The 22,810-nt window shown below is 47.6% G+C and overlaps 9 protein-coding genes across 9 annotated transcripts; 5 read left to right on the forward strand and 4 right to left on the reverse strand.

The window, feature by feature from the left end:
- Positions 1 to 875: 875 nt before the first annotated feature.
- dmaW (Tryptophan dimethylallyltransferase 1) lies at positions 876 to 2,045 on the reverse strand (the record flags this gene model as incomplete). Its single annotated transcript, XM_014685473.1, has 1 exon — positions 876 to 2,045. The coding sequence occupies one exon, from the start codon at positions 2,043 to 2,045 to the stop codon at positions 876 to 878; it is 1,170 nt and encodes a 389-aa protein (XP_014540959.1).
- Positions 2,046 to 3,349: 1,304 nt separating this feature from the next.
- On the forward strand, positions 3,350 to 4,281 carry easG_0 (Agroclavine dehydrogenase; the record flags this gene model as incomplete). The annotated part of the gene is made up of 4 exons (XM_066130583.1): positions 3,350 to 3,761; positions 3,838 to 4,037; positions 4,095 to 4,185; positions 4,238 to 4,281. The coding sequence occupies 4 exons, from the start codon at positions 3,350 to 3,352 to the stop codon at positions 4,279 to 4,281; spliced, it is 747 nt and encodes a 248-aa protein (XP_065986719.1).
- Positions 4,282 to 4,368: 87 nt separating this feature from the next.
- Positions 4,369 to 5,465, reverse strand: easF (4-dimethylallyltryptophan N-methyltransferase easF; the record flags this gene model as incomplete). Its single annotated transcript, XM_014685471.1, has 2 exons — positions 4,369 to 5,137; positions 5,200 to 5,465. 2 exons carry the CDS (start codon positions 5,463 to 5,465, stop codon positions 4,369 to 4,371), a joined length of 1,035 nt encoding a protein of 344 aa, XP_014540957.1.
- A 282-nt stretch (positions 5,466 to 5,747) lies between these two features.
- easE (FAD-linked oxidoreductase easE) lies at positions 5,748 to 7,013 on the reverse strand (the record flags this gene model as incomplete). Its single annotated transcript, XM_014685470.1, has 2 exons — positions 5,748 to 6,743; positions 6,819 to 7,013. 2 exons carry the CDS (start codon positions 7,011 to 7,013, stop codon positions 5,748 to 5,750), a joined length of 1,191 nt encoding a protein of 396 aa, XP_014540956.1.
- A 1,796-nt stretch (positions 7,014 to 8,809) lies between these two features.
- On the forward strand, positions 8,810 to 9,653 carry easD (Chanoclavine-I dehydrogenase easD; the record flags this gene model as incomplete). The annotated part of the gene is made up of 2 exons (XM_014685469.1): positions 8,810 to 9,398; positions 9,457 to 9,653. The coding sequence occupies 2 exons, from the start codon at positions 8,810 to 8,812 to the stop codon at positions 9,651 to 9,653; spliced, it is 786 nt and encodes a 261-aa protein (XP_014540955.1).
- A 418-nt stretch (positions 9,654 to 10,071) lies between these two features.
- On the forward strand, positions 10,072 to 11,576 carry easC_2 (Catalase easC; the record flags this gene model as incomplete). The annotated part of the gene is made up of 2 exons (XM_014685468.1): positions 10,072 to 10,257; positions 10,332 to 11,576. The coding sequence occupies 2 exons, from the start codon at positions 10,072 to 10,074 to the stop codon at positions 11,574 to 11,576; spliced, it is 1,431 nt and encodes a 476-aa protein (XP_014540954.1).
- Positions 11,577 to 13,006: 1,430 nt separating this feature from the next.
- Positions 13,007 to 15,160, forward strand: cloA (Cytochrome P450 monooxygenase cloA; the record flags this gene model as incomplete). Its single annotated transcript, XM_066130584.1, has 8 exons — positions 13,007 to 13,416; positions 13,474 to 13,726; positions 13,795 to 13,906; positions 13,982 to 14,073; positions 14,138 to 14,461; positions 14,565 to 14,675; positions 14,764 to 14,924; positions 14,998 to 15,160. 8 exons carry the CDS (start codon positions 13,007 to 13,009, stop codon positions 15,158 to 15,160), a joined length of 1,626 nt encoding a protein of 541 aa, XP_065986666.1.
- A 1,099-nt stretch (positions 15,161 to 16,259) lies between these two features.
- lpsB (D-lysergyl-peptide-synthetase subunit 2) lies at positions 16,260 to 19,748 on the reverse strand (the record flags this gene model as incomplete). Its single annotated transcript, XM_014685466.2, has 2 exons — positions 16,260 to 19,682; positions 19,746 to 19,748. 2 exons carry the CDS (start codon positions 19,746 to 19,748, stop codon positions 16,260 to 16,262), a joined length of 3,426 nt encoding a protein of 1,141 aa, XP_014540952.2.
- A 946-nt stretch (positions 19,749 to 20,694) lies between these two features.
- On the forward strand, positions 20,695 to 21,831 carry G6M90_00g054530 (uncharacterized protein; the record flags this gene model as incomplete). Its single annotated transcript, XM_014685465.1, has 1 exon — positions 20,695 to 21,831. One exon carries the CDS (start codon positions 20,695 to 20,697, stop codon positions 21,829 to 21,831), a length of 1,137 nt encoding a protein of 378 aa, XP_014540951.1.
- Positions 21,832 to 22,810: the final 979 nt, after the last annotated feature.

Below are 22,810 nucleotides of genomic sequence, written 5' to 3' on the forward strand. Positions count from 1 at the left end.
ATTCTCACGTGAATTAGAGGTTGCCCGCACATCAAGGCATCAAATATTCATTTCCAATCCATTATTTCTAAACATTTTCCGAAATACTTTGCGGTGACGGAAAGTGCGAAAGGAAGACTAATTGGCCAGAATACTGTTTTTAGATAGTATGATGACTTGGTACTGTACTGGAACATGACATGATTGATGCAGGCAACTACCCTAGACTAATTGTCAACGAAATAAAAGGGGGTATAATTTCTGTTCAACTAGACCGCGTTCTTTTTGTGACACTAATGAATTCTGTAGCACTGTGAGTTTTTGGTGAATCGATGGACGCAAATGCTGCAGACTTATTTCTATTGTTTTCTCGCTTTGGCATATTCGCATTCTACTATCAAATTTCAGGGCTCGGTATTTATTGTTTATACATCTTATCTTGAGTTTAATATATCCAAACAATGCTAAATCGTATTTACGAATCAAATGATCTTATTGACCATGCCACCTAAAACCAAGGCATGATGTATATTTGTAATTCATCACTAAAATGACTCCCCCGTAGCAACCTAATCAAGACCAAGCTGTATTTTCTTGTACGGAGAGGGTTCACGACGGAATGCATCGAAAGCCACAGGAACATCTGGCACTGCAAGCAAGTGGCTCAAGTCAGTTCACGGTGACTCCTCACAACGGATATCCAAACAAGTACTTACAAACCGGCCAATTCCCACTTTCAAACGAGTGCAAGTATACACTCAAATATGGCTTGTTGTTACGGTATGAAAACGAAATGTACGTATGAATATAATTCAGTGATTCATGGTCGTCATGTGGGCTGTGCAAGAATTATATGAGTACGGATTGTTGGTTTCGATCTTTAATGCTGACAATACTCACAATGATTTCTGAAGAAAGGCTCTGTACTTTATAGCCATTTCGCTCCATCCGCGTCTTTCAAAAAAGACTGTCAACGCATTGGTCACATCCAAGTCACTCATGCCAAACACGGTGAAATACACTTGGGGTTCGGGTGTGGGATCATCATGGTGCAGCGTATAATTGACCATGGATGGGAGTCGCTCGTCTGGGACTTTCCCCAAGGCCAGGTACGGCTCTGGATAACTCCGCAAACCTGGGGGAATCCGAAGCAGATCCCAAAGCTCGCGGATGAGATCGAGTCCATCCATTGTCGATTGATCGGTAAGTTGTCCACCTAGTGTCCACAAGTCTTCCATGGCGGACAATGACACCATCTGCTCCAGGAGGTAAATCTTGATGCGAGACTTGGCGGGATCGACCAGGTCGCACGACAAAAGCCGTGGATGTAGAGCGCCACAGTCACCAGTTTGTGCACGACTATTTCGTGATATAACAAATCCTTCCAACCTTTCAAAAGCTGCGCGGATACTGCTATATTGCAGAGACAACTTGTGCACAGAGCCGAAAATGAGCTCGTGCATGGATTTACCCGTAGCAAGAGACTTTAACGCAGGGTATATGTATACTTTTAGTGCAAATTGACTGCCTTTGAGATCCAAGGCTAGCTTGTTTTGCGTCTTAATCTCATCTTTTGCCAGACCGTTGTCGAATAAATATGCAGACTCGGCCGTATTAAGAGTGAGCTCTCGCTTGAAGTACTTGAACCACTCGACATCAATTCCTGCTTGGATCTGTACGAGTTTCTGTAAACTCTCCCAAATGGCTAGTGTGTTGTACGGATCCTTCTGTGTCCCACTTGCAGCGTTGATGGGCTCATATGTATATCGAACAACAGAGTTGGAACAGTTTAAGCTCAGTTCGAATGGGATTCCGTATCTCGTCAAGATGCTTAGCCATCGTTCCTTGTCATTCGTGGGATAAACGCCCAGAAATGGGATGACGTGCTTCTTGTATATCCCCAAATGTCGGTATTGTGTGTTGATGGTATGGCCGGCGGTCTGAAGCATAGCTTCAAACATGGGCGCCGTGCTATGCCACCAAAGCTTCTGGTCGTCATTCGGGAAATCCAAGATGAGACTGAGTGTCTCATAAACACTGTGGCCGATTCGTTCGTCAATTTGCATCGTAAACCAGAGTATTATGTGAGAAGGGAATGCGCTTATTCGAGGCGAAGAGATGAAATTCAACACTGATTGCAATGCTCAGAGAAACAAAACAAAAATAATATTTGCAAGGTTAAGATTCGTTCCTATGATAATGAATATGATCGTATACTCTCGTGTTAAATAAGGAGGTATTTGGAGTGTTTCATGATGAGGTCAGATTGCTCATAGTGACAACAATTATGCGGATCGGGGAGCCGACTCGGGTTATATTGGATAAAAAGAAATAAAGCTGGTGCGATTGAGTAAGTCTTCCCAGTCTTTAGGGGGAACTCCAGCAGCGATCGGGCTGGCCACGGAGCTCCCGAGAATGCAGTATACCTTCAATGATTGCCGCAGCTACCTTCGGAGTTGTTGCAAACAGAGGCCATCTGTTGGATACATTCTCTCGGCGTAGATTCGGGGGGTGGATCTTTGCACGGAAGTCATTTTCCTGACAACGTACACAGATTTCGACCTTTCCGATATGGCAGGAGGTTGCCGCTTTCGAACAGTACGTCCGGGAGTCTGACATAAAGAATTGATAACTCCAGCTCAAAACCTCAAGCGTAATGTCAGATGGCGGATGCAATTTCAAGCTTAGCCGTCCTCAAAATGAGCTCGCCTCAAATGGTTTGTTTCGTCGGATTAGCCGTTTGTCCCAGAGGGAATCATACAGTTGGACATGATATTGCAAGCGTGTAGATGCCCTTATCCTAATGACGCCTGAAAATGTGAGAAACCCATGTAAGCAAAATGTTACAGGCCTGTAAGGTGCATGTTTCTAGAGCCATTTGGGTCGGGCTGGCCGCGCCTTAGGTGCGGCAAATAACACCTGCCCCGGAGTGATTTCGTAGATAAATATCCACCAATTCCAACGGTAGATGCGGTGCTGTTGTAACCAAGGTGGAACTTGGCAAAAAGCAGCCAGGGCCTTGGAAAGAATTCTTCTGCGGCATCAGCTGCGTCTTAAGGAAAATTCTGTCTGAGACCTTGCGCATCAGTGTCGAATTGCTGGCGATAGAACCAACGCAACGCGAAGAAGGTATACTTCCTTTTAGAGAATCTACGAGACCAACAAGCTCTCCAAGTCGCAGAAGTTGGAAATATTCTAGACATGACTCAAATGTCAACTTTGTGAGCTGATATCTACATATAATAGTACAATTTCGTCGTAATATCATGCCAAAATGATTCAAGACATCTACTGCCTTTTACCATCTTCACAAGTTGACCTACGCTAAGCCCAGAATCGCTTTATTTGTTTTCCATCTCGGAAAAGAAAAATGACTATTCTACTAACTGGAGGACGTGGCAAGACGGCCAGTCACATTGCTGCTCTCCTCGATGCGGCCAACCTGCCTTTCGCCATAGCGTCTCGCTCCTGCAGTCCCGACTCGAAGTACCGCCAATTGCGCTTTGATTGGCTAGATGATACAACCTATGAAAATGTCCTATCTCCCAAAGATGGGATGCAGCCAATCTCAGCTGTCTGGCTTGTTCCTCCGCCGATAGCCGACTTGGCTCCGCCTGTAAACGCCTTCATCAATCATGCCCGGCTCAAAGACGTCAAGAGATTTGTGCTGCTAAGCGCAAGCATGTTGGAACGAGGCGCTCCTGCTATGGGGCAAATTCATGAGCACCTGGCTTCCATGGAGGGAATCCATTACACGGTATTAAGACCAACATGGTTCATGGGTATGAGGATCTAGCCCACGCGATGTATTTTGTTTTTGCAAACACGCCGTACTAAGTCATCTTATTTGAATGTCAGAAAATTTCTCTTCTCCACACGAGTTCCAGTGCAAGGCAATTAGGAAAGAAGACAAGATTTACTCGGCAGCGGAAAATGGCAAAGTCCCGTTCATCTCCGTGGTTGACATCGCCCGAGTCGCGTTTCGTGCGCTGAAGGGAGATGTGGAAGAAAATATTGACCCTATTCTGCTCGGACCGGAACTGCTCACTTACGATGATGTAAGTTCATGCAAAGGACTGAGAGATGCATCCCCAGATACTGACAAGCGAGTCAAGGTTGCCGAGGCTCTTTCGAAGCAGCTGAATAGAAAGATCAATCATGTCCGACTCCAAGAATCAGAGCTCGCCGAGAAAATGCACGAGTACGGTATGCCGCTCGAGGATGCACAGATGCACGCTTCGATGGACTTGATAGTCAGAGCAGGAGGGGAAGAAAGACTCAATAAGACCGTGCTTGAATTGACTGGTACAACGCCTCGTACTTTTCAAGAATTTGCTTCAAGTGAGAAGGACATCTGGCTATTGAAGAATTAATTGAATACATGAAGAATTAGCTTAGTTTCAAGTCATAAATTGCAACATCACACTTCTCTCCTGTCCAAGCCGTCTCATCTTTCAGTCCAGCCGCCGTGAACAACTCCGTACGCTCCGAAGCATCGTACTTGTAGCTACATCCAAAACGAACTTGCTCGTCCTTCCTGACAACTATGTCATTCAGCAAGGGTCCCAGGTTAATGTCTTTTGATCGTGGAATCAGTGAAGCCTCATGTCTCCCCATGGCAAAGTTCCATTGACTGAGGTAGTACCAGTCCTCTGGGTCCAGATTGCAAGAGGACTGCCAGCCGTTGACTCCATTCCTAGTCTTTTCGTGGAAAAGCGTGTTCGCGTAGGTGAGAGCCTGCAATGCAAACGGTACGACCCCGTCGCTTGTGTAAGCCCTCAAAACCTGGGTTGGCACCTTGCAGCTGTCCAGGCTCATGACGATGGAGCTTTGCGCTCTTGATTTGCCCTGCAAAGCATTCTTGGCAATATTGTGCAAGAACGCTGCGGCATTTTGCCGTGAGAAATTACCAATCGTGAGCCCGAGCAGCAGCACGCAGTGTGGCAAGTCGCAAATTTCAGGCGTCTCATTGATCCAACGCAGCCCGTCTTCGAATGTGCCATGCAGTCCAGTGAAGCGGACATGGCGGAATTTGTCGGTGGGAATAGAATCGAGCGTGGAGGCCAGCTGCGATGCGCTGAGATCGAGAGCGAAATAGGCCACGTTTTTCTCTTGAGCTTCCAGCGCTTCGAGAAGGTACGTCACCTTTTCAAGGTTTCTTGACATTTATTGTCCATCAGTGTTGTTATATACTCGAGAGAAGATGATAAATTCACTTACGCGCTACCGAGATCCAAAATGACACTATTTTCCGCAATAGACCTTGCCATGTCATCTCCTCTCTGCTTTAAAATTTTAATTTCTTGTTGCCGGGGATAGAAATCAGGCTGGCGAGAATGGTGATTCCAGTGCTCCAGTCCTTCGTTCGTATAGAAGAGTTGAGCAGGGAGAGTTTTTGGGTCATTGCTGAAGCCACTCAATACCTGGTCTGTAAGCAAGTCTTCAAAATGAGAGGAACGAATATCGATGACTCGAGGAGAGGCCATGGTGGGAGTGTGAGGAGGATTTCGATATAGTAGATGAAGTTGACGAATTCAAACGTTCTGGTCTGTGACAGGTTGTATATATATAGCCTAGATATTTTGGTTATAAAACATCTTCTCCAATATTCCGCTCGTCATACCCGCACATTGTGGACTCAGACATCATATCCCAAACTAGTGCTCTTTATAGACGAAATTCCAGGTTTATTTCAATGACATTCTATATTATCGATATGAACCTATTATATCTACCTGCTGTATCAAAGGCGAAAATCCCCCTAATATCTATCTACTCGAGAGTCGGAGCAGCTCACTAACTCGAGCCACAAGGCCAATAGACTTTCTGCATATCCCTTCAGTATCCCACTCTTCGCTTCCTACCCCGAGTCTAGTGGTGAATAATTCGTCCGGGTCCCATCTTTCTTTAATGGAGGCGAGACGCTTGTAGTTTGACCCCCAGTATCTACTCTGAAACTCGTTCTCGGAGGGATCACCCAAATTACGATACGATACCTTATTTTTCGGCTCTAGTGAGTACAAAATTGGCATATCATGTGAGTGAAGTGTTTCTAAAGCGGACAGCCTCCCCTTATTTGACGGTTCGACTGCGCGTACCAAAGTGACCAACTGGGCTGCAGAGCGCCAAGATGGATGGAGGGGGATATCAATATCGCTGTTATCCATGACACGACCACCAAGATTACTAGTGAAAAGAATATCATTCGGTCCCAGGTTTAAGTTGGAAAAGTTCCTTGCAATCAGAGGGGAACCATCCGCAGAATTGAAAAGTGCGGCAGAGATCAGGACAGATCCTTGTACAATCCCGTACTGCGGTGGATAAGTATCTGGACCAAGTCGAACCTCGGAACTTGCCTTTTTCTGCACCCTGATAGACAAGTTTGTCGAAATTTTATGATCCCACAGAGGCCTCATTTGTGAATTGAGCAATCCATTTACGTATGATTCGTCGGTCGTGTTCGGAAAGTGGAATTCCAACGTGGCCTGCAGAGAACCTTGGTTTGGACCCATGACGACGATCTGACCCGGAAATCCCTGCTGATTGAAAATGCTCAAGAGACGTAGAAGCTCACTGACTCCTTCAGTCCAAAATAGGCTGTTTGTGAGAGACGTCGATATGCTTATGGCGGCGACTGTGATAGGATCATCAGGATACACGCGAACTGTGGCTTGAGCAACAACCCCAAAGGTACCACCTCCTCCTCCTTTCAAAGCCCAGAATAAGTCTCGATTCTGATTTTCGTTTGCTGCGATGAGTTCACCCTGAGAATTCTCGTTAGCATCATAGTGACCAAAGGGAGGGAGAACCTGAAGCGTGAGACATGGGGGGACACATACATTGGCAGTCACCACTTGATATTCCAAGACGTTGTCTACTGCAAGGCCTTTTGTGAAGCTGTGGAAGCTCGAGACGCCGCCGCCTTGCAGGAATCCGCCCACCGCGCCCACAGTTGGACACTCGCCTCCAACAATGGTGTAGCCGTTCTTCGCGCCGTCGCTGTACACTTCCCAATGCATGATTCCAGCACCCATCGTGACCGCAGGTCCGGAGCCTCTGGCAGCGGAACCCTGAGCAACAAAATTGTCATGATAGGTGATTCCTTTCAGCAGATTGGTATGTATTTGGAATGAGTCGGGAGAACTCGACCGTCCAGCGCAGTCATGGCCACTATTCTTCACTACAAGACGAAGATTGTGCTTCTTGGCAAATCTGACCGACGATTGAATCTGAGTGGTAGATTGAACCGTTGCCGAATACAGAGGAACCCTGCCTTGGTGACAGGCGGATTGTTGAGATTTCTCCGGGGACGTGACAACATGGCAAATTTCCTCAGCGAGACCATTGCCCTCCCATACCCAGTCTTGCAGGGTTGCTTCATGGAGGGAATGAGCTCATTAGTCTTCTTACACTGCATCACTTTACGAGGAAGCGGGAGAGACTCACCGGGGTTAGAGGCTCGCCATCCGCTGTCGCGTGCCAGGCTCGACAAATCCGTACAAGCAGCGGCATCGTACTCTGGGCCATGACATACAGAGGCAACGGGTCGAATCCTGGCCAGGTTTCCCCCTATCGACTTGTTGAAGATGTCCCATTGATCCGCACTCGGCCAGCAGGGTTCCGAGGGTCGGCAACGGCATTGGTGCTGGTTCGGCTGCGAGCGAAAGACTGCAACGCCTAGAGCCAAGGCGGCTGCGGGCGCGAGTAGCTGATACATTCAACGTTTAATCAGTGTGTGAACTGTAGTAAGCAACATGCAATCATGAAGTGTTGGTTGATGTGCGACGAGGGCAGGGTATTTCGCCGTCCTATGGTCTGGACGCGCTTTTGAAAACGTTGTTGAACACGTCATGAAAGAGAGATGCGGGAGGGAAAATAGATGTCGCAGTTGTAACGTAGCCATGTAGCCAAATAGTAGCCGTGAAGACAAGGAAGAAAAGTTGTGAGAATGTACTGGTATGTCTAACACAACCTTGTCATTTTCCGTGATCCCAAAATGGCTAAAAATGGCGATTTTCTGCCAGAAAACTATACGTAGTGTGTCAATTGTGACAAATTGCTATATAACCTTCTGGTTCATAAATTCGGAATGCTAAGGACAGCGCCACTTACCCCTGCGTTTTTTTGGATATCCGTTGTGATTCCTGGCTGCGTCTACACTGGTGGATATAATCAAGTCAATACTCATATCGTCCGATGACTAATGAAGGTGTTAATGAGAAATGACCGGTGTTGACACAAAATGATGGCACTGATACTTGTCGAAGAATTGAGTACCGGGCATTTGAGTTTGAAGTGCGCGGCAAATTCACTCGCTCTGTTTAAGCTTATTTTTTTTTTCAAGTTTCGGAATGGATACATAGCTCTGGCTCCATGTACATACACTCCCTCCTGCCTGATGCTCCAAAAGTCGGCAAAGTTCTTATACCCCCTCCCTCTCAGCACTGAACTCTATCTGATAATTTCATGCTTACGCGCTTCGCACCGAGTAAGCGCAGTTATAAAAGATGTCTGGTAATTGCTGACAGGCAACGTTGCTGTTCTGTGTGCCACATTCGTTGATTTTTATCAACGAGATGGGGCCGACACTCGCCACAGCGACATCGGGTGGACTGAATAGTAGTTGCGAGCAGTTGTGACGTTGAAACTCGCTGAAAACCAATTGCGGTCGGCAACAACTTCCGGTCATGACTGTGAGCCGTAGTTGCGGAAAATGGGCAAATATTTTCCAAAATAGTCCTTTATCAGTGGCTACGAACCCGTAGAAAATATAGCCCGAGCCCTCTTAGTTTCGAACCTGTACAGCCCCCTATATCCCGTTTTCTACACCATGGCATCCCTCACTGCCAAGATATTTGCCGTCACAGGTGGCGCCTCCGGCATTGGTGCCGCGACCTGTCGATTGCTGGCCGAACGCGGAGCTGGCGTTATCTGCGTCGCCGATGTGTCCAGCGCCAACTTTGGCTCTCTGCAGAAGTCCATTACAGAAATCAACTCACTCACTTTGGTCCAATGCACAGTACTGGATGTCACCTCTTCGGAAGCTGTCAACCAGTGGCTGAGAGACATTGTCTCGTCCCATGGAAACCTGCATGGCGCTGCGAATATTGCTGGTGTCGCACAGGGGGCGGGCTTGCGCACGACGCCAACCATCCTCGCAGAGACAGATGCAGATTGGAGTCGCATTCTCAAAGTAAACCTCGACGGCGTCTTTTACTGCACGCGCGCCCAAGTCCGGGCAATGACGGACTTGCCGAAAGGGAACCGCAGCATCGTCAACGTGGCCAGTATCGCGGCCTTTTCTCACATGCCCGACGTCTATGCCTACAGCACATCCAAGCAGGCATGTGTGCATTTCACTGCATGCGTCGCTGCTGATGTGTTTCCGCTGGGCATTCGGGTGAATTGTGTCTCGCCAGGTAAAGCTGAAGCCCCTTGTCACTTTTGACCTTGTCGCCCACATCTAACGGGCAGCAGGAATCACAAACACGCCGCTATTGCCCCAGTTCGAGCCTAATGCAAAGTCCCTGGATGAGATCCAGGCCTTGTACGCCAGCCAAGGCCTTACAATGTGTGGAGCTGATGAAGTGGCGCGTACGATTGTGTGGTTGCTCAGCGAAGACTCTCACCCGGTCTATGGAGCCAACATCAATGTCGGGGCAGGCGTCCCGTAGTGCATGACACTTTGAGTCTAGATAACAGTGTAAAGCCTAAATACACAGAGTCTTTCATAAAGTCATTGAAAAGATTGCACATTCTCTCCATCACCGTGACATCAATGTCTGTCGGCAGACAGGCAGAGAGACGTTCACCAATGGATTATTGAACCCCCGTTTGTACATGTCTTTTTTATGTTGTGCGACGTTCCTTGCATAAACTGGTCGATCGAGAAACCCATGGTTTTCCAAATCAAGGCTTATGACGCAACCCGCCTCCAATTCTGCGCTGCTTCGAAATATATCTCATCCACCCCCCAGAAACCTTGGCAACAGAGTATTGAGGTAGCTTCTGTGCTTTTGATGAACGTCGGCTTTGATCTCAACTCACCATTCTTTCTCACAGTTTTTCTGATCGTGGCTGCAAAGGTCGCCAATGGCTCACAACTCTTCTACTGAGACCAAAGGGTCTCACGACGCGACTCTCAAGGACAATCGAGGTCCTCAAAGTAGCCCGGGTCTGAATTATGATGTACTCGATAAGCTGGCGCAATTCAATCGCGAAAAGATTCCCGAAAGAGCAGTCCATGCGCGAGGCGCGGGCGCGTATGGAGAGTTTGAGGTAACCATCACATGGCCACATGCGACGTTCCATGATTTGACTGGCTTTCTGACGCTTTTTTCCCAACCATCTAGGTCACAGATGACATTTCCGACATTTGCGACATCGACATGCTGCTTGGGGTCGGCAAGAAGACGCCGTGTGTTGTTCGCTTCTCAACAACGGCTCTGGAACGCGGCTCTGCAGAGGCAGTGAGAGACGTCAAAGGACTGGCCGTCAAGTTCTTCACGCAGCAAGGAAACTGGGATTGGGTTTGCTTGAACATCCCCATGTTTTTTATTCGCGACCCAATCAAGTTTCCCGACCTCGTCCACGCGCAACGACCTGACCCCAAGACGAACCTCACAAACCCGAGCAACTGGTGGGAATTCGTATGCAACAATCATGAGACTCTGCACATGGTCATGTTCCAGTTCAGCGACTTTGGAACCATGTTCGACTACCGCAGCATGAGCGGCTACGTGGGCCACGCATACAAATGGGTCAAACCAGACGGTTCATGGAAATACGTCCACTGGTTCCTGTCATCCGACCAGGGTCCCAATTTCGAGCAGGGCAGCCAGACCAAAGAACTGGCTCCCAACGACCAAGAAAGCGCGACAAGAGATCTGAATGAGAGCCTTGAACGGGGCGAATGTCCTAGCTGGACGGCCAACGTACAGGTCATTGACCCCGAAGATGCCCACAAGTTGGGTTTCAACATTCTTGATGTGACAAAGCACTGGAACCTGGGCAACTACCCGCCCGACATCCCTGTCATTCCGTCAAGGCGTTTCGGCAAGTTGACGTTGAAGAAGGGTCCAAAGGACTACTTCCAGGAGATTGAGCAGCTAGCGTTTTCACCCTCACACCTCGTTCCTGGCGTCGAGCCCTCAGAGGATCCCATGCTGCAGGCACGTCTTTTCGCCTACCCGGACGCGCAGAGACATCGACTGGGTCCGCATAACCTCGAGATACCAGCGAATCAGCCCAGACAAAATGTCGAGGATAACAAGGCCAAGGACTCGGTGCGTCCGGAACCGAAGAGCCAGGAACACTCGGCATGGGTTTCTGAAACGACCTCGAGCGAATGGTCGCAGCCAAATGAGCTAGACTATAAGTTTCCCAGAGAATTCTGGAAGTCCCTGCCCGTCTTGCGAGACGACGAGTTCCAGAATAATGTGGTTGTGAACATTGCTGAGTCTGTGTCGCGGACTCCTAGTGCTCTGCGACGGAAAGTATACCGTACCCTGGGCTTAGTTGCCTCGGACCTGGCGGATAGGGTGGAAAAAATGACGGAAGAGTTGGTGATGGAAGCTGAAAAGAAGGCGAAATTGTAGTTGTATTCTTGGCAACTTTTCTGCCCTTGGTAGTTTACCAACCACATGTCAACGAGCAAGTACGGGATATAACTTGTTTGTGGCGAGACTTGTGGACAGCATTTTCAATATTGTCTCCTTCCATTTGTTTCTTAAAATTCATACCATTACGATTACAAGACGATCTAGATAGCATAGCATATACAACTTGCGCTGTTATTTCGTACATTGTTTGTGACGTTGTAGAAAGGCCACGTTTAGCCAGTTTCAAGTGCGCTATGAGGGGTTCAACCGTTATTTATTGAACATGGGTATCACAAAATCATTTATCGAAATCAAAGAAGAGAAAATAACAACAGGCCCATGTATTTGTTTTCTCCGTGGCAACTACAGCCGGGCGAATAGAGGTTTGCAAACATCGGACTGGCCCGGCGTCGAAGCTCTGGGCCGGGCAGAGCTGGATCTACAGACTTGGCGCAACACTCGTGTCACGGAAGAAAGCTATGGATTGAATTTAAAAGCGGATGAGTCCGTGGATAGAAGCTATCCATGAGGGAAATTAGACGCTGTTTATAAATATCTAAAAATCTCATCAATTAACAGCCTTAACTGTAGTCAACATCGGGAAGCATCTACGACGCTTTTTCCGTTCTAGTTGAAAAGCAGGCCCTTTCCGTTCCGTTAATGCGTTAAAAAGTAGGCCTTCCGTTTCAGGTTCTCACTGTGACGCGTATAACGAGGTTTCAGCTCTTCTGCCGTCCGCCTGCTTCGTGGGAAGCCTCAAGTCTCTCAGGGTCAGGCAATCCAGAAATTTAAAGTATGACGAAATCATTCTTTGAGCTGTTACCACTTGGACTTCTTCCGGTAAAGGAAAACACGGAAAGCGTTGGTCGGAGGAATCAGAGCTTTGCCTGCCTTATGCATTACCCAGAAGCACTCCTGGCAATAAAGTTGCGTCATTGGCCCGGCTTTTGCCTCTGCTTATTTTAAATGATAAACGAGACCCTCCCCAAACCTCTCATCAACAAGTTAATAAGACTATGGTTTGAGTTGCTGACGTGTAAATATATCGTGATAGCTGCCGCCGACCGTCCAGCATCTTCAATCGATTCGGTCAAACGAGCTTCAAATTCGATAGCTACAACAGACCTGATAGAAGCAGAAATCGACTCGGTTAATTCCCTCGCCCGCTCGGTCCTCGTCGCTTTCCCTGCCCCGGGGTCAACATTTCGTTGACATCAGGTCTTGTGGTCGTAGACAGAATAGTACGTGCTTCGAGGAATATTATTGAAGAAGCTGGGGTTATCTGATGACCAACTTGTAAGACCCACAGAACTTGCCATATCTTCTTCTCTTTCAACTGCCTCTTCCCTCTCCTTTTCACTCCTAAAATAACAGCTAGCTCACACTTTGACAGAGTTTACACTGCCTAATTGTCTAACGAGTCACTCATGGAGAACAACGATACGACATCATTTACCCTCTCCATCAGCGAGAGAGGCCAGATATGGCAGTGGTTGCCTCAGCCTCTACAAGCCTCATGGACTTTGATCATATTCACAGCATTTGCCGCTGTGCTCCTCCCTGCCGTTACCACCGGCGTCTATAGATTATATTTCCACCCTCTTCGAAATATTCCCGGGCCCAAACTCGCAGCCTTGACGAACTTTTATGCCTTCTACTGGAACTGGATACGAGATGAAGGATACTCCAAGCGCTTTGGCGCTTTACACAAATATTACAGTAAGATTCGCTATTCCAGCCAACTGCCCGTTCCACGCATACTTAACGCATCAGATTCTCCCATTATTCGTATTGGTCCAAACTCTGTGCACACGAACCAGCCAGAGAATTTCGATGCGTAAGGAAGCAGCCGAGATTTTAATCTATTGACAGGATCTAACGTTGATTCTATTAGAATATTTAAAGTTGGGTCAAAATGGAGAAAGAGTGACTCATTTTACAAGTACTTCAATGGTTTGGACGCCATGATTGATCCAGCACAGTATCGCACCTATCGCTCGCATCTGGCGCCATTATATGCACAACGAGCAATTAACGACTTGGCACCAAAGCTTCACAAAGACCTGCTGTCTTCTGCTGCCAAAATGGAGGGACACATCAAAACTGGCGAGGCAGTAAACATGGTAAAAGTCTTGCGAACATTGAGCGTTAGTTCCAAGGCCAAGTGATCGCCCCAAATACAATGTCTACAGGCCATCTGACAGGAGCTTGCTAGACTTCCATGATTCTCCACAATCTCTATTCACATGACATCTCACTCATCGAATATGACGGATACCATCCGTTTTTGGAAGCATTCGAGCAGCTCATGACGCAAAGCTGGCTGTGTAAGACTTGTTCAACCCTCCATCATTCAGAGTTGTAGCTGACAAAAATCCATCGCTTTCTCTCTCATTCTTCAGTTGTCAGCTATCCTCTGCCAGCCATGTTATTGGGTCTCATCCCCGGGACAAGTTTTGCAAAGTTCAATGCCTCATTCACGACTTTTATGAAGGTGTGCCCAGCACCCGATAAGGACCTGACAAGATGACAAGAATCACTAACGTCTCTGCGTATAGTATTGTAAAGACTGGAACGACGAAGACATGCGCATACAAAAGTTGGCAGAAGACCAGGAATTGCGCGATTCTCACATGAAGCGCTATCTTGCCATGGATGGCAATGATTCGGCAAAGGACAAGGTTGTACCGAATCCTTTGGAGGACATTTTTAATTTTGTTGCAGGCGGTAGCGACACGACTTCGTATACGCTCGCTTGTGCGTTCTTCTACATCCTCTCGTCGCCGGAGATTTACGCCAAGCTCGTGAAGGAGTTGGATGAAAATGCCCCATTTATAAGGGACATGTTTGATTACATCAGGATTCAAAATCTTTCGTATCTGGTACGTATGGAAAACCATGGTCATATTGGCTTTTTAAACCCTACTCCACGTGTTGAGCAAGTCAGAATTAAACAATTTGAACCTTTCTAACTGCATATTCCAGAACGCTGTCATTAAGGAGACTCTTCGTATTTCTGTTCCAGTTCCAGGTTGTTTGCCCCGAATTGTGCCGGAGGGTGGGACGACCTTGGGTTCCGTTTACCTTCCTGCTGGAGTGAGTTTTCATTGATCCCATACTTGGTTTTATTGGATTCAACCCTTCCCTAGACGCCAACAGTGCGCTAATCATGACTTGCAATCAGACAGCTGTTTCAATATCTCAGCAATCCATCAGCTTTCACGAGAAAATTTTTCCCTCCCCAGAAAAGTTTATCCCCGAACGATGGCTCGGAAATGAAGCACAGCGACTGGATAAGTGGAATGTTGCCTTTAGCAGAGGTCCCCGCCAATGCATCGGTACAAGGTAAGTCATTGTATCTGGCATTTGGTGTTGTTACACAAAAGAGAGGTTTATCTGACGTCGTCTGGATTTGTAGTCTGGCATATCTCGAGCTGCGCTGTGTTCTCGCTTACTTCCTTTCTCGCTTCGAAATGGCGCTGACGGGCAACTGCGGCGATCGTCTTCGCTGGGTTGATCGCTTCGTCGCCGTGAACCTTGACGATGTGGAGATCAAGTTGCTTCGGGATCGGTGGAACTAATCCAGATCTAACAGAAGCGTTGGAAATCATGTCAATGACTGTCGCTGTGGAGGATGGTGAGGCTCTGGCATAGAGCAATTGACTTGGGTGATGCTCGGGCTAAGATATAGCAGAGAAATTTCTATTCGATGTGGGGATCGATGGAATCCTAAGATAGAAGATTTCATTTGTTATACAGGAGACACCTGTAATTTTGAGATTATTATTTTGGTTGTTAAATGCTTCTTTATGCGCATTTCATAATAGCTTCCGGCTGCAAACCGACCCATCAATGCTTCTAGAGTATTTATTACGTAGAGTATTCTATGGCTGCCCAGCTATGAAATTTTCTCTTGATAAGGCTCACATATGCTAAATGAGAATCAGATGGAATTACACCAAGTTTGTCGTTACAAGACCTGTAGCCATCCATGGACATACCAAACAAGTACATAAGCACCAGAATAGGCAGCCGACAGAATACTTGCACGAGCAACCAAATACTAAGCAGAGACGACTTAGATCAGTGAAATCGTGTGAATCAATCCATCCTTGACAAAAATCTCCAACAAATTGTCGTACATGATACCCAAAACATGTAACGACGCCGAGCAGAGAGCTAGTGATCTGTGAAAAACGATAGGAAGTTTGGCTATTTATGTACTATCAATTCAACTGGCAGGACTAAACCAGTCAAAGTAAACTACAATCATCCGGCATCATGTCATTGTTCTGTAAATAATCAATATAGCAAATTACTAGTAAGCCAGGCACTCTGTTTGTTGGCACAATTTGTGACAAGGGCTCAGTAGAGGGCTTGGAGCAATTTACTCAATTCATCTAATAACAGTCTTTGGTATCAAAGGTCCTTGGTTTTCCTCAAGGCCTTGAGGGACCAAAGCCGTCTATTTATACAAGAAGTCGGTGAGGACCTTCTGCCCTAATCCCGTGACCGTAGCCCTTGTGTAACCGTGTGATATTAGCCCATTTCCGTGTGACACAATTGTTCTAATGCTAGCTGATGGAAGGCAGTAACTCGGTCCAGTTCAGGCCTCAGTTCCTCACGAGGCACAGATTCAGCGCCTTCGGCCAATACATCAATACCAAATACCTTGTTTGATCATTCCTTGCGACTCTTTCTGAGTACATTGAGGACGTCTCTGACGACGCCGGCAGGGGTTTGGCGTATGAAGCGCAGGGCCTCCCCAAAATCGTCCAAAATCTGCTGCATCTCGAGGTTGTGCACCACCTTCTCATCATAAAGCACCGTGACCTCGAGCCTCTCCGCCTCTAGTTCACAAAACAAGTTGATGGCATAAGTTGCGTCAGCTCTGTAATTGGCATCCGACTTGGGTATTTGTAAAAAGTCGTCGGTATCCCACTCTGCAGCGGGCTGCATGACCAGCAATGTTTGAAAAGAACAAGCATGGGCTGGGCATTCTCCCAATCTGCTAATATTCGAAAGTCCAAACTGCTCATATGGGATGCCCTCAGTGGCGTCGTTCTGGATTCTGTGAAGCATATCTTCCACAACGCTGTCAGTGTCCAGGGTTACCCTGCACGGAATTGTTGCCACCGTTGGAATTGTCATCAGGTCAATGTTATCAACTGGTGCATTTCTGCCGGATACCACGGTCCCGAAGAAGACATCGGAAATTTTTTGATGGTGAGATTGTGTCATGGCCCATGCAAGTCTCACGTACGTATTTGATGTGTACTGGTTTGCGCTGGGCCTAGAGACGGGCGTGGCGTATACCGCCGTTGAGTTTGGCAAGGGATGATAAGCGTTGGAAGGCAAAGCTGGGAATGCAGGGGTTTCGAGATCCTTCAGTATTGGAATCCAGTAGTCGGCACAATTTGGAAGTGATGCCAGATAGCGAATGAATGGACTGACTGGTCGAGGGTCGAGCAAACCACCTTCGTAAGCTGTCCTCAGTTGCTTGATGATCAGGGGCAAGGTGTACCCGTCGTAGATGGAATGATGCATCATAAGGATTAGCTTTGTTTGGCTTTGCCCCTTTGGCGCAGGACGACAAAGCACCAGTTGCACCAGGGGTTTGCCAATGTCGACAACCAAGTCTTCGCACTCAGCATTGTCCGATACTGTCCACGGAATATTGTCCCGTACCACAGCTTGTAACAAGCCATGGGAGGCAGATAGGATCATCCGCGTGCGTAGGATAGGATTGGCTTTGGCCACAGCAGTCCATGCTTGCTCCAACCGGCTAATATCGATGTGAGAACGTAACGGCAGTTCGAGCCTGGCGATGAACGCACTGGGATCACGCATAGTCTCCGAGATGAGGCCTTTTTGGAGAGATGTGCACGGATAAATGTCTTCAATGGCCCTCCTGGGAAGATGGCACTGCTGAGCTGCTGCCCTGATGACGTCCTGTTTCTTGTCGACCAGCACAAACGGTCCCGGCTTTTCGTCATCCTCACTCTTCTTGTCTTGGATCAAACCCGCCAGGTCAGACAGCTGAGGACTTTTAAAAACGTTCTGAACTATGAGTTTGTAATTGTCCTTTCGAGCCATTGAAACTAGTTTCATGGCCGTGAGAGAATCCCCGCCAAGTGAGAAGAAATTATCATCAGCCCAGACTTGCTCCAGCGGAAGGCTTAATACCTCGCCAAAGTATTTTCGCAAAGTCTTTTCGGCGTTGGTAGTCGGAGCGCGATAGGATCGCACAGTGGGTTGATATCTTTCCAGTTGTTCTCGTGGTAGTTCGGCGGCGAGTTGTCGCAAGAGCCTGCGGTTAACTTTGTCTGTGCCGGTTAGTGGAATGACGGCCAAAGGAATGATTGCCGAAGGGACCATGTAAGAGGGTAGACAGTTCTGCAATTTTGATAGTGTGGCTGGAACTAGAGAACGAAACTCGTCAGTCGGTTCGGCAAATATGGCAGTCGAGGTTGATCCACGGCCTCCGGTTATGCTATCTGAACTGGAATCATCTTCAGGTCGCACAAATGCCATCAACATAGGAGGGCGCGACGAGTCGGGCATCGTGACAAGCTCTGCAACAACAAATCTCGCCCTTGGAAAGGCCAACTTGAGATGGTGCTCGACCTCGCCAAGTTCGATGCGCTGACCACGAAGCTTGACCTGCGTGTTTTTACGGCAGATGAATTCAAGCGATCCATTGGCAGCGTAACGAACCAGATCACCGCTTTTGTATATTTTGACGCTCTTGTTGCAGTTGTTTCCGCGCAGCTCCCGCAGCCAATCTGGAGGCTGAATGAACGTCTCTGCTGTTTGTGCGGCATCATCTAGATAGCCGCGTCCCACGATTTCTCCTTCAATCACCAATTCTCCAATCGCGCCGATGGCCTGTAGTCTTTCATGGCTTCTCGGGTCAACCACCCAGCAAGCACTTCCGGTGTCGTGATTTATCGTCTGGAGATTGGACGAAGTTCCTGTGATGCAGTGGATTGACATCATAGAACACTCAGTCGCTCCATAAAGATGAACCACACGAACATGGTTTACCCACTTAGAAAATTCGCTTGTCACCAATTTCTCACCCCCGAGAGTTAGAGTTTGCAGTGTTGGAAAATCTTGAGGATCTAATATCCGTGCAACCGTTGGAGTCAGACTCAGATGGGTGGCTCGAAAGTGCTGGATTGCATTTGCCAAATCGTTGGATCTCTCAGTATCCGAGGGCACGCATACACACCCACCAACAGTCAGAGTCATAAGAGTGTCAAAGATTGTGACGTCGAATGCATAGGACGCGAATTGAAAAACCCGTGATTCCTGATTAAGTCCGAGAGATTTGATGTATGTCGGCATAGCTGCAAGGAACGATGAGTGCTCGCTGACCACGCCTTTTGGCGTCCCAGTCGAACCTGACGTAAATACAGAATACAGAGCCGTTCCGGGAGTCACCAAAGCGTCCGGTCTCTGGATGTCTTCCGTATGCCAGTTCCTTTCTGCATCGTTGTCTCCCAGTTCGACAATGAAAGGCGCCAGACTCGCCGCTAATTTGGCATGATGAGTTGAACAAACGATGAGCTTGGCCGACACTTTGTTGCAGATGTCGAGGAGTCTCTTATGAGGATGTGATGGATCGAGTAGTACAAACGCGCCGCCAGCTTTCATCACCCCAAGCATGGCGACAATAGTCCATCGGGACTTCTCGAAACAAACAGGTACAAATATCTCTGGGCAAATACCGAGTGCTGTCAGACGTTGAGCTAGGCGGGAGGATGCCTCATCCAACTCTTTATAGCTAAGTTCGCCGTCCCACGCGGACACTGCCAACGCCGATGGATTAAGTTGGCAGCGCTCACTAATCAGCTCATCAACGCGATAGCCCGGATGATGAGCTAGATTTGCATTCCACGAATAAATTTGGGATTTTTCCGTGGCACTTAAGAGAGAAATGTCGTCAATTTGGTGTTTCTGGTTGATGATTTCGCTTATCGCTTGGCCAAGAGCATTCATGACACTTATCGCTTGGTTCTCCTGTAGAAGTGATGTCTGATACCTAATAGTTACACTAGCGATATTTTCCTTGAATTCGAAAATGATAACAATGCCGAACTACAGAATTTCTATCAGATTCCGAATATTATTATCTTGTGTATTTGAACGGGGTCTTCTTACCATGTCAAGGCCAGCCGAGTCTATTTCCTGTCCGGCTCTCTGCTGATTGGGAGACAAAACACACGTGTTAAAAAAAGATGTGATAAAATCCCCTGTCTCCTGCGATAACTGGGAGACAGGGACACCTGGAGCCTGTAGCCTTTCCAAACAAGCTGTTTCAAGTGTCTTAAGGATCCTCAAAGTCGATTTGTCCGTAGTGAAATCAACACGGCAGGCATTGACGCTCCTTGTTGCTCTCCCAAAACAAACTGTATCTTGTCCAGTATATGCCCGGAGAACAAGAGTCCAAGCTGCGCAGAATACTGCGGCGACATCATTATTGCAATGCTCGTTTGCGAAAGATTCCAGTCTGTCATAGCTCTCATTCAGAGAGGTTGAAACCGACGCCAAGCCTGGCTTGCTAGTTTCGGGAGCGACTAACTCTGGGAAGTTACATGGACTGTAGCCTTCAAGATAGGTTTTCCAGGCGGTAAAACTCGCCATTTCAGTTCTCGTCTGAGTGAGACACAGTTGATAGTAGTAGGGAGTTGGTACAATGAATAACAAGTTTAGCAGCAAAGCCAACTTCTGAGGCTTTTTTATCCACTGCACCCCTATTGAAACCAAGGAGTTTTCCTATTCTCATTAGTATAAGTAAAATATCGAACCTTTGTACCAAGCATGACTAGGTGGGGAAGCGCGTTGAGTTGACGGCAAAGCCGAACATTGAAACCAATCTACGAAATAACCCCCGTTTTTTTACATCGTCATTTTATCTGTAGACCAGGGTGTGCAAAACTAATAGAACACGGGTTTTGTCTGTAATGTGAGGCAATCTATGGGGTATAAATGCCCGTGGGCTAGGTCATCCACACAGAATCTTCCTCCGAGAAAGTAAGACAATGTTTATTCATAAGTCAGCTAGTCGCCTTGCCAGAACCCAACTAAGCTAACTCGATACTATCTCACAATGTCCAATTCGAATCTTTTCAGGCCTATTGCCTTCGGAAAAGGAGTGCTTCAACACAAAATAGTACTCTCGCCTATGACGCGCTTCCGTGCGGACGATAATGGTGTACCGCTTCCTTACGTCAAGACCTACTACTCTCAGCGAGCATGTCTTCCAGGAACCTTGCTAATTACAGAAGCCGTGGCCATCTCTCCGCGAGCCAAAGGATTTCCTAATGTTCCGGGTATTTGGAGCCCCGAACAAATAGCAAGTTGGAAAGAGGTTGTTGATGCGGTGCACTCCAAAGGCTCTTACATCTGGCTACAACTCTGGGCAACTGGACGAGCTGCTGATATGGACACCCTGAAAGCCAATGGGCTCGAACTTGTGTCTAGCAGCGCCACGCCAGTTGGTCCAGACGAGCCGACGCCACGGGCTCTCACCGAGGACGAGATCACATCATACATCGCTGATTATGTACAAGGAGCCAAGAATGCAGTATTTGGCGCAGGATTCGATGGGGTTGAGATCCACGGCGCCAATGGATTCCTCATCGACCAGTTCCTCCAGTCTTCTTGTAACCAGCGCACGGATGGTTGGGGCGGCAGCATCGAGAACCGCTCGAGATTTGGACTCGAAATCACGAAGCAAGTCATTGATGCGGTTGGAAAGGACCGTGTCGGTATGAAGCTGTCCACCTGGAGCACATTCCAGGGAATGGGCACAATGGAAGATCTGGTGCCTCAGTTCCAGCATTTCCTCACACACCTTGCCGAGATGGACATTGCGTATGTCCACCTCGCCAACTCGCGCTGGGTAGAAGAAGAAGACCCTACCATCAAAACGCACCCGGACATTCATAATGAGACTTTCGTGCGCATGTGGGGGGACAAGAAGCCAATCTTGCTGGCGGGCGGCTACGACGCCGATTCGGCTCAGCGCGTTGTGGATGAGACGTACGCCAAACAGAACAATGTCATGGTAGTTTTTGGAAGACATTATATCTCAAATCCCGATCTCCCATTCCGGTTGAAGATGGGCCTCGATCTGGAGAAGTATAATCGGGACACGTTTTATATTCCGTTCTCGGACGAGGGATACCTAGACTACCCATACAGTGAGGAGTATTTGGCTCAAGAACAGGGGGTAGCAGCATAATAATGTACATAGAAGAATGGCCTACCTCGATTATTGAAACTTGTGGCTAGTTAATTAAAACCGATCCCAGTGAAAGATGCCTCAATTTGGTAGAATTAAGCTTCTATGCGTAGCAGCCATTGCGATTAATGATGGCCCATGTACGCGTTCAACTACCTGTGGCAGATATGTGGCCCCATTAGTCTTGAATGTATCATCAGCTGAAGAGGCAGGATGATGTGAACAAAAATACATTGTTCCGGTGCCTCTATGTAGAGCAATTTCTAGGTGATAGCCTTTCGATAGGCTTTCTTGTGGCTTCTCACACGAAGACTTTTATCATATCTCTGGAAATTTAATCAAGCCGCTGTTTGGACACTGAAGAGTAGCTAGAGACAAATCATTATCTTAATTAACCCACTTCTCTTTCCACGTTTTCTGTAGATGCTGAAAGCCACGACAGACCCAAGTCACTCGGGGGTATTATACTATTTCATCAGCTTCATCAATACTTTCCGTGAACTTTTGAACGCGTGCTACTTGAAAGGTTGCTAGGTGTAATAGGGAATTATTTATATATATCTGAAGAAGCCCTGAGCTGATGGTGACCGGTGGGCTGTGTTTATGGGGTTTTGCGGACTGTTATGGAAGATGGATAGAAGACATCAATGATTCTTCACTTCATACTGCCCCCCACCTTGTTGATAAATATCAACCAAATGCGGTTACGGCGTACTCCGTTATGTGACGCCTATGTATATCCGATGTCGTATTACATGTATCCACTGCGCTGTGTAACATTCAGCGGCTCTCTCACTGGCCCCTTCAAACACCATTTCCAAACGTTGAATCTGGTAGGTGTACTTACTTTTTTCGGCAACTTGGTAAAAACTGGTGTCTGGTCCAAATTGTCATTGACCTCATTCGGTGCCCGGAATATGATCTTGAACGGAGACAGCCCTGGGTATGTGTGAAGTCTGCCACTGCGCGGACATCCCTT

The sequence above is a fragment of the Metarhizium brunneum genome, chromosome 3 (genome assembly GCF_013426205.1).
Source record: "Metarhizium brunneum chromosome 3, complete sequence".
Classification (NCBI taxonomy): Eukaryota; Fungi; Ascomycota; class Sordariomycetes; order Hypocreales; family Clavicipitaceae; genus Metarhizium; species Metarhizium brunneum.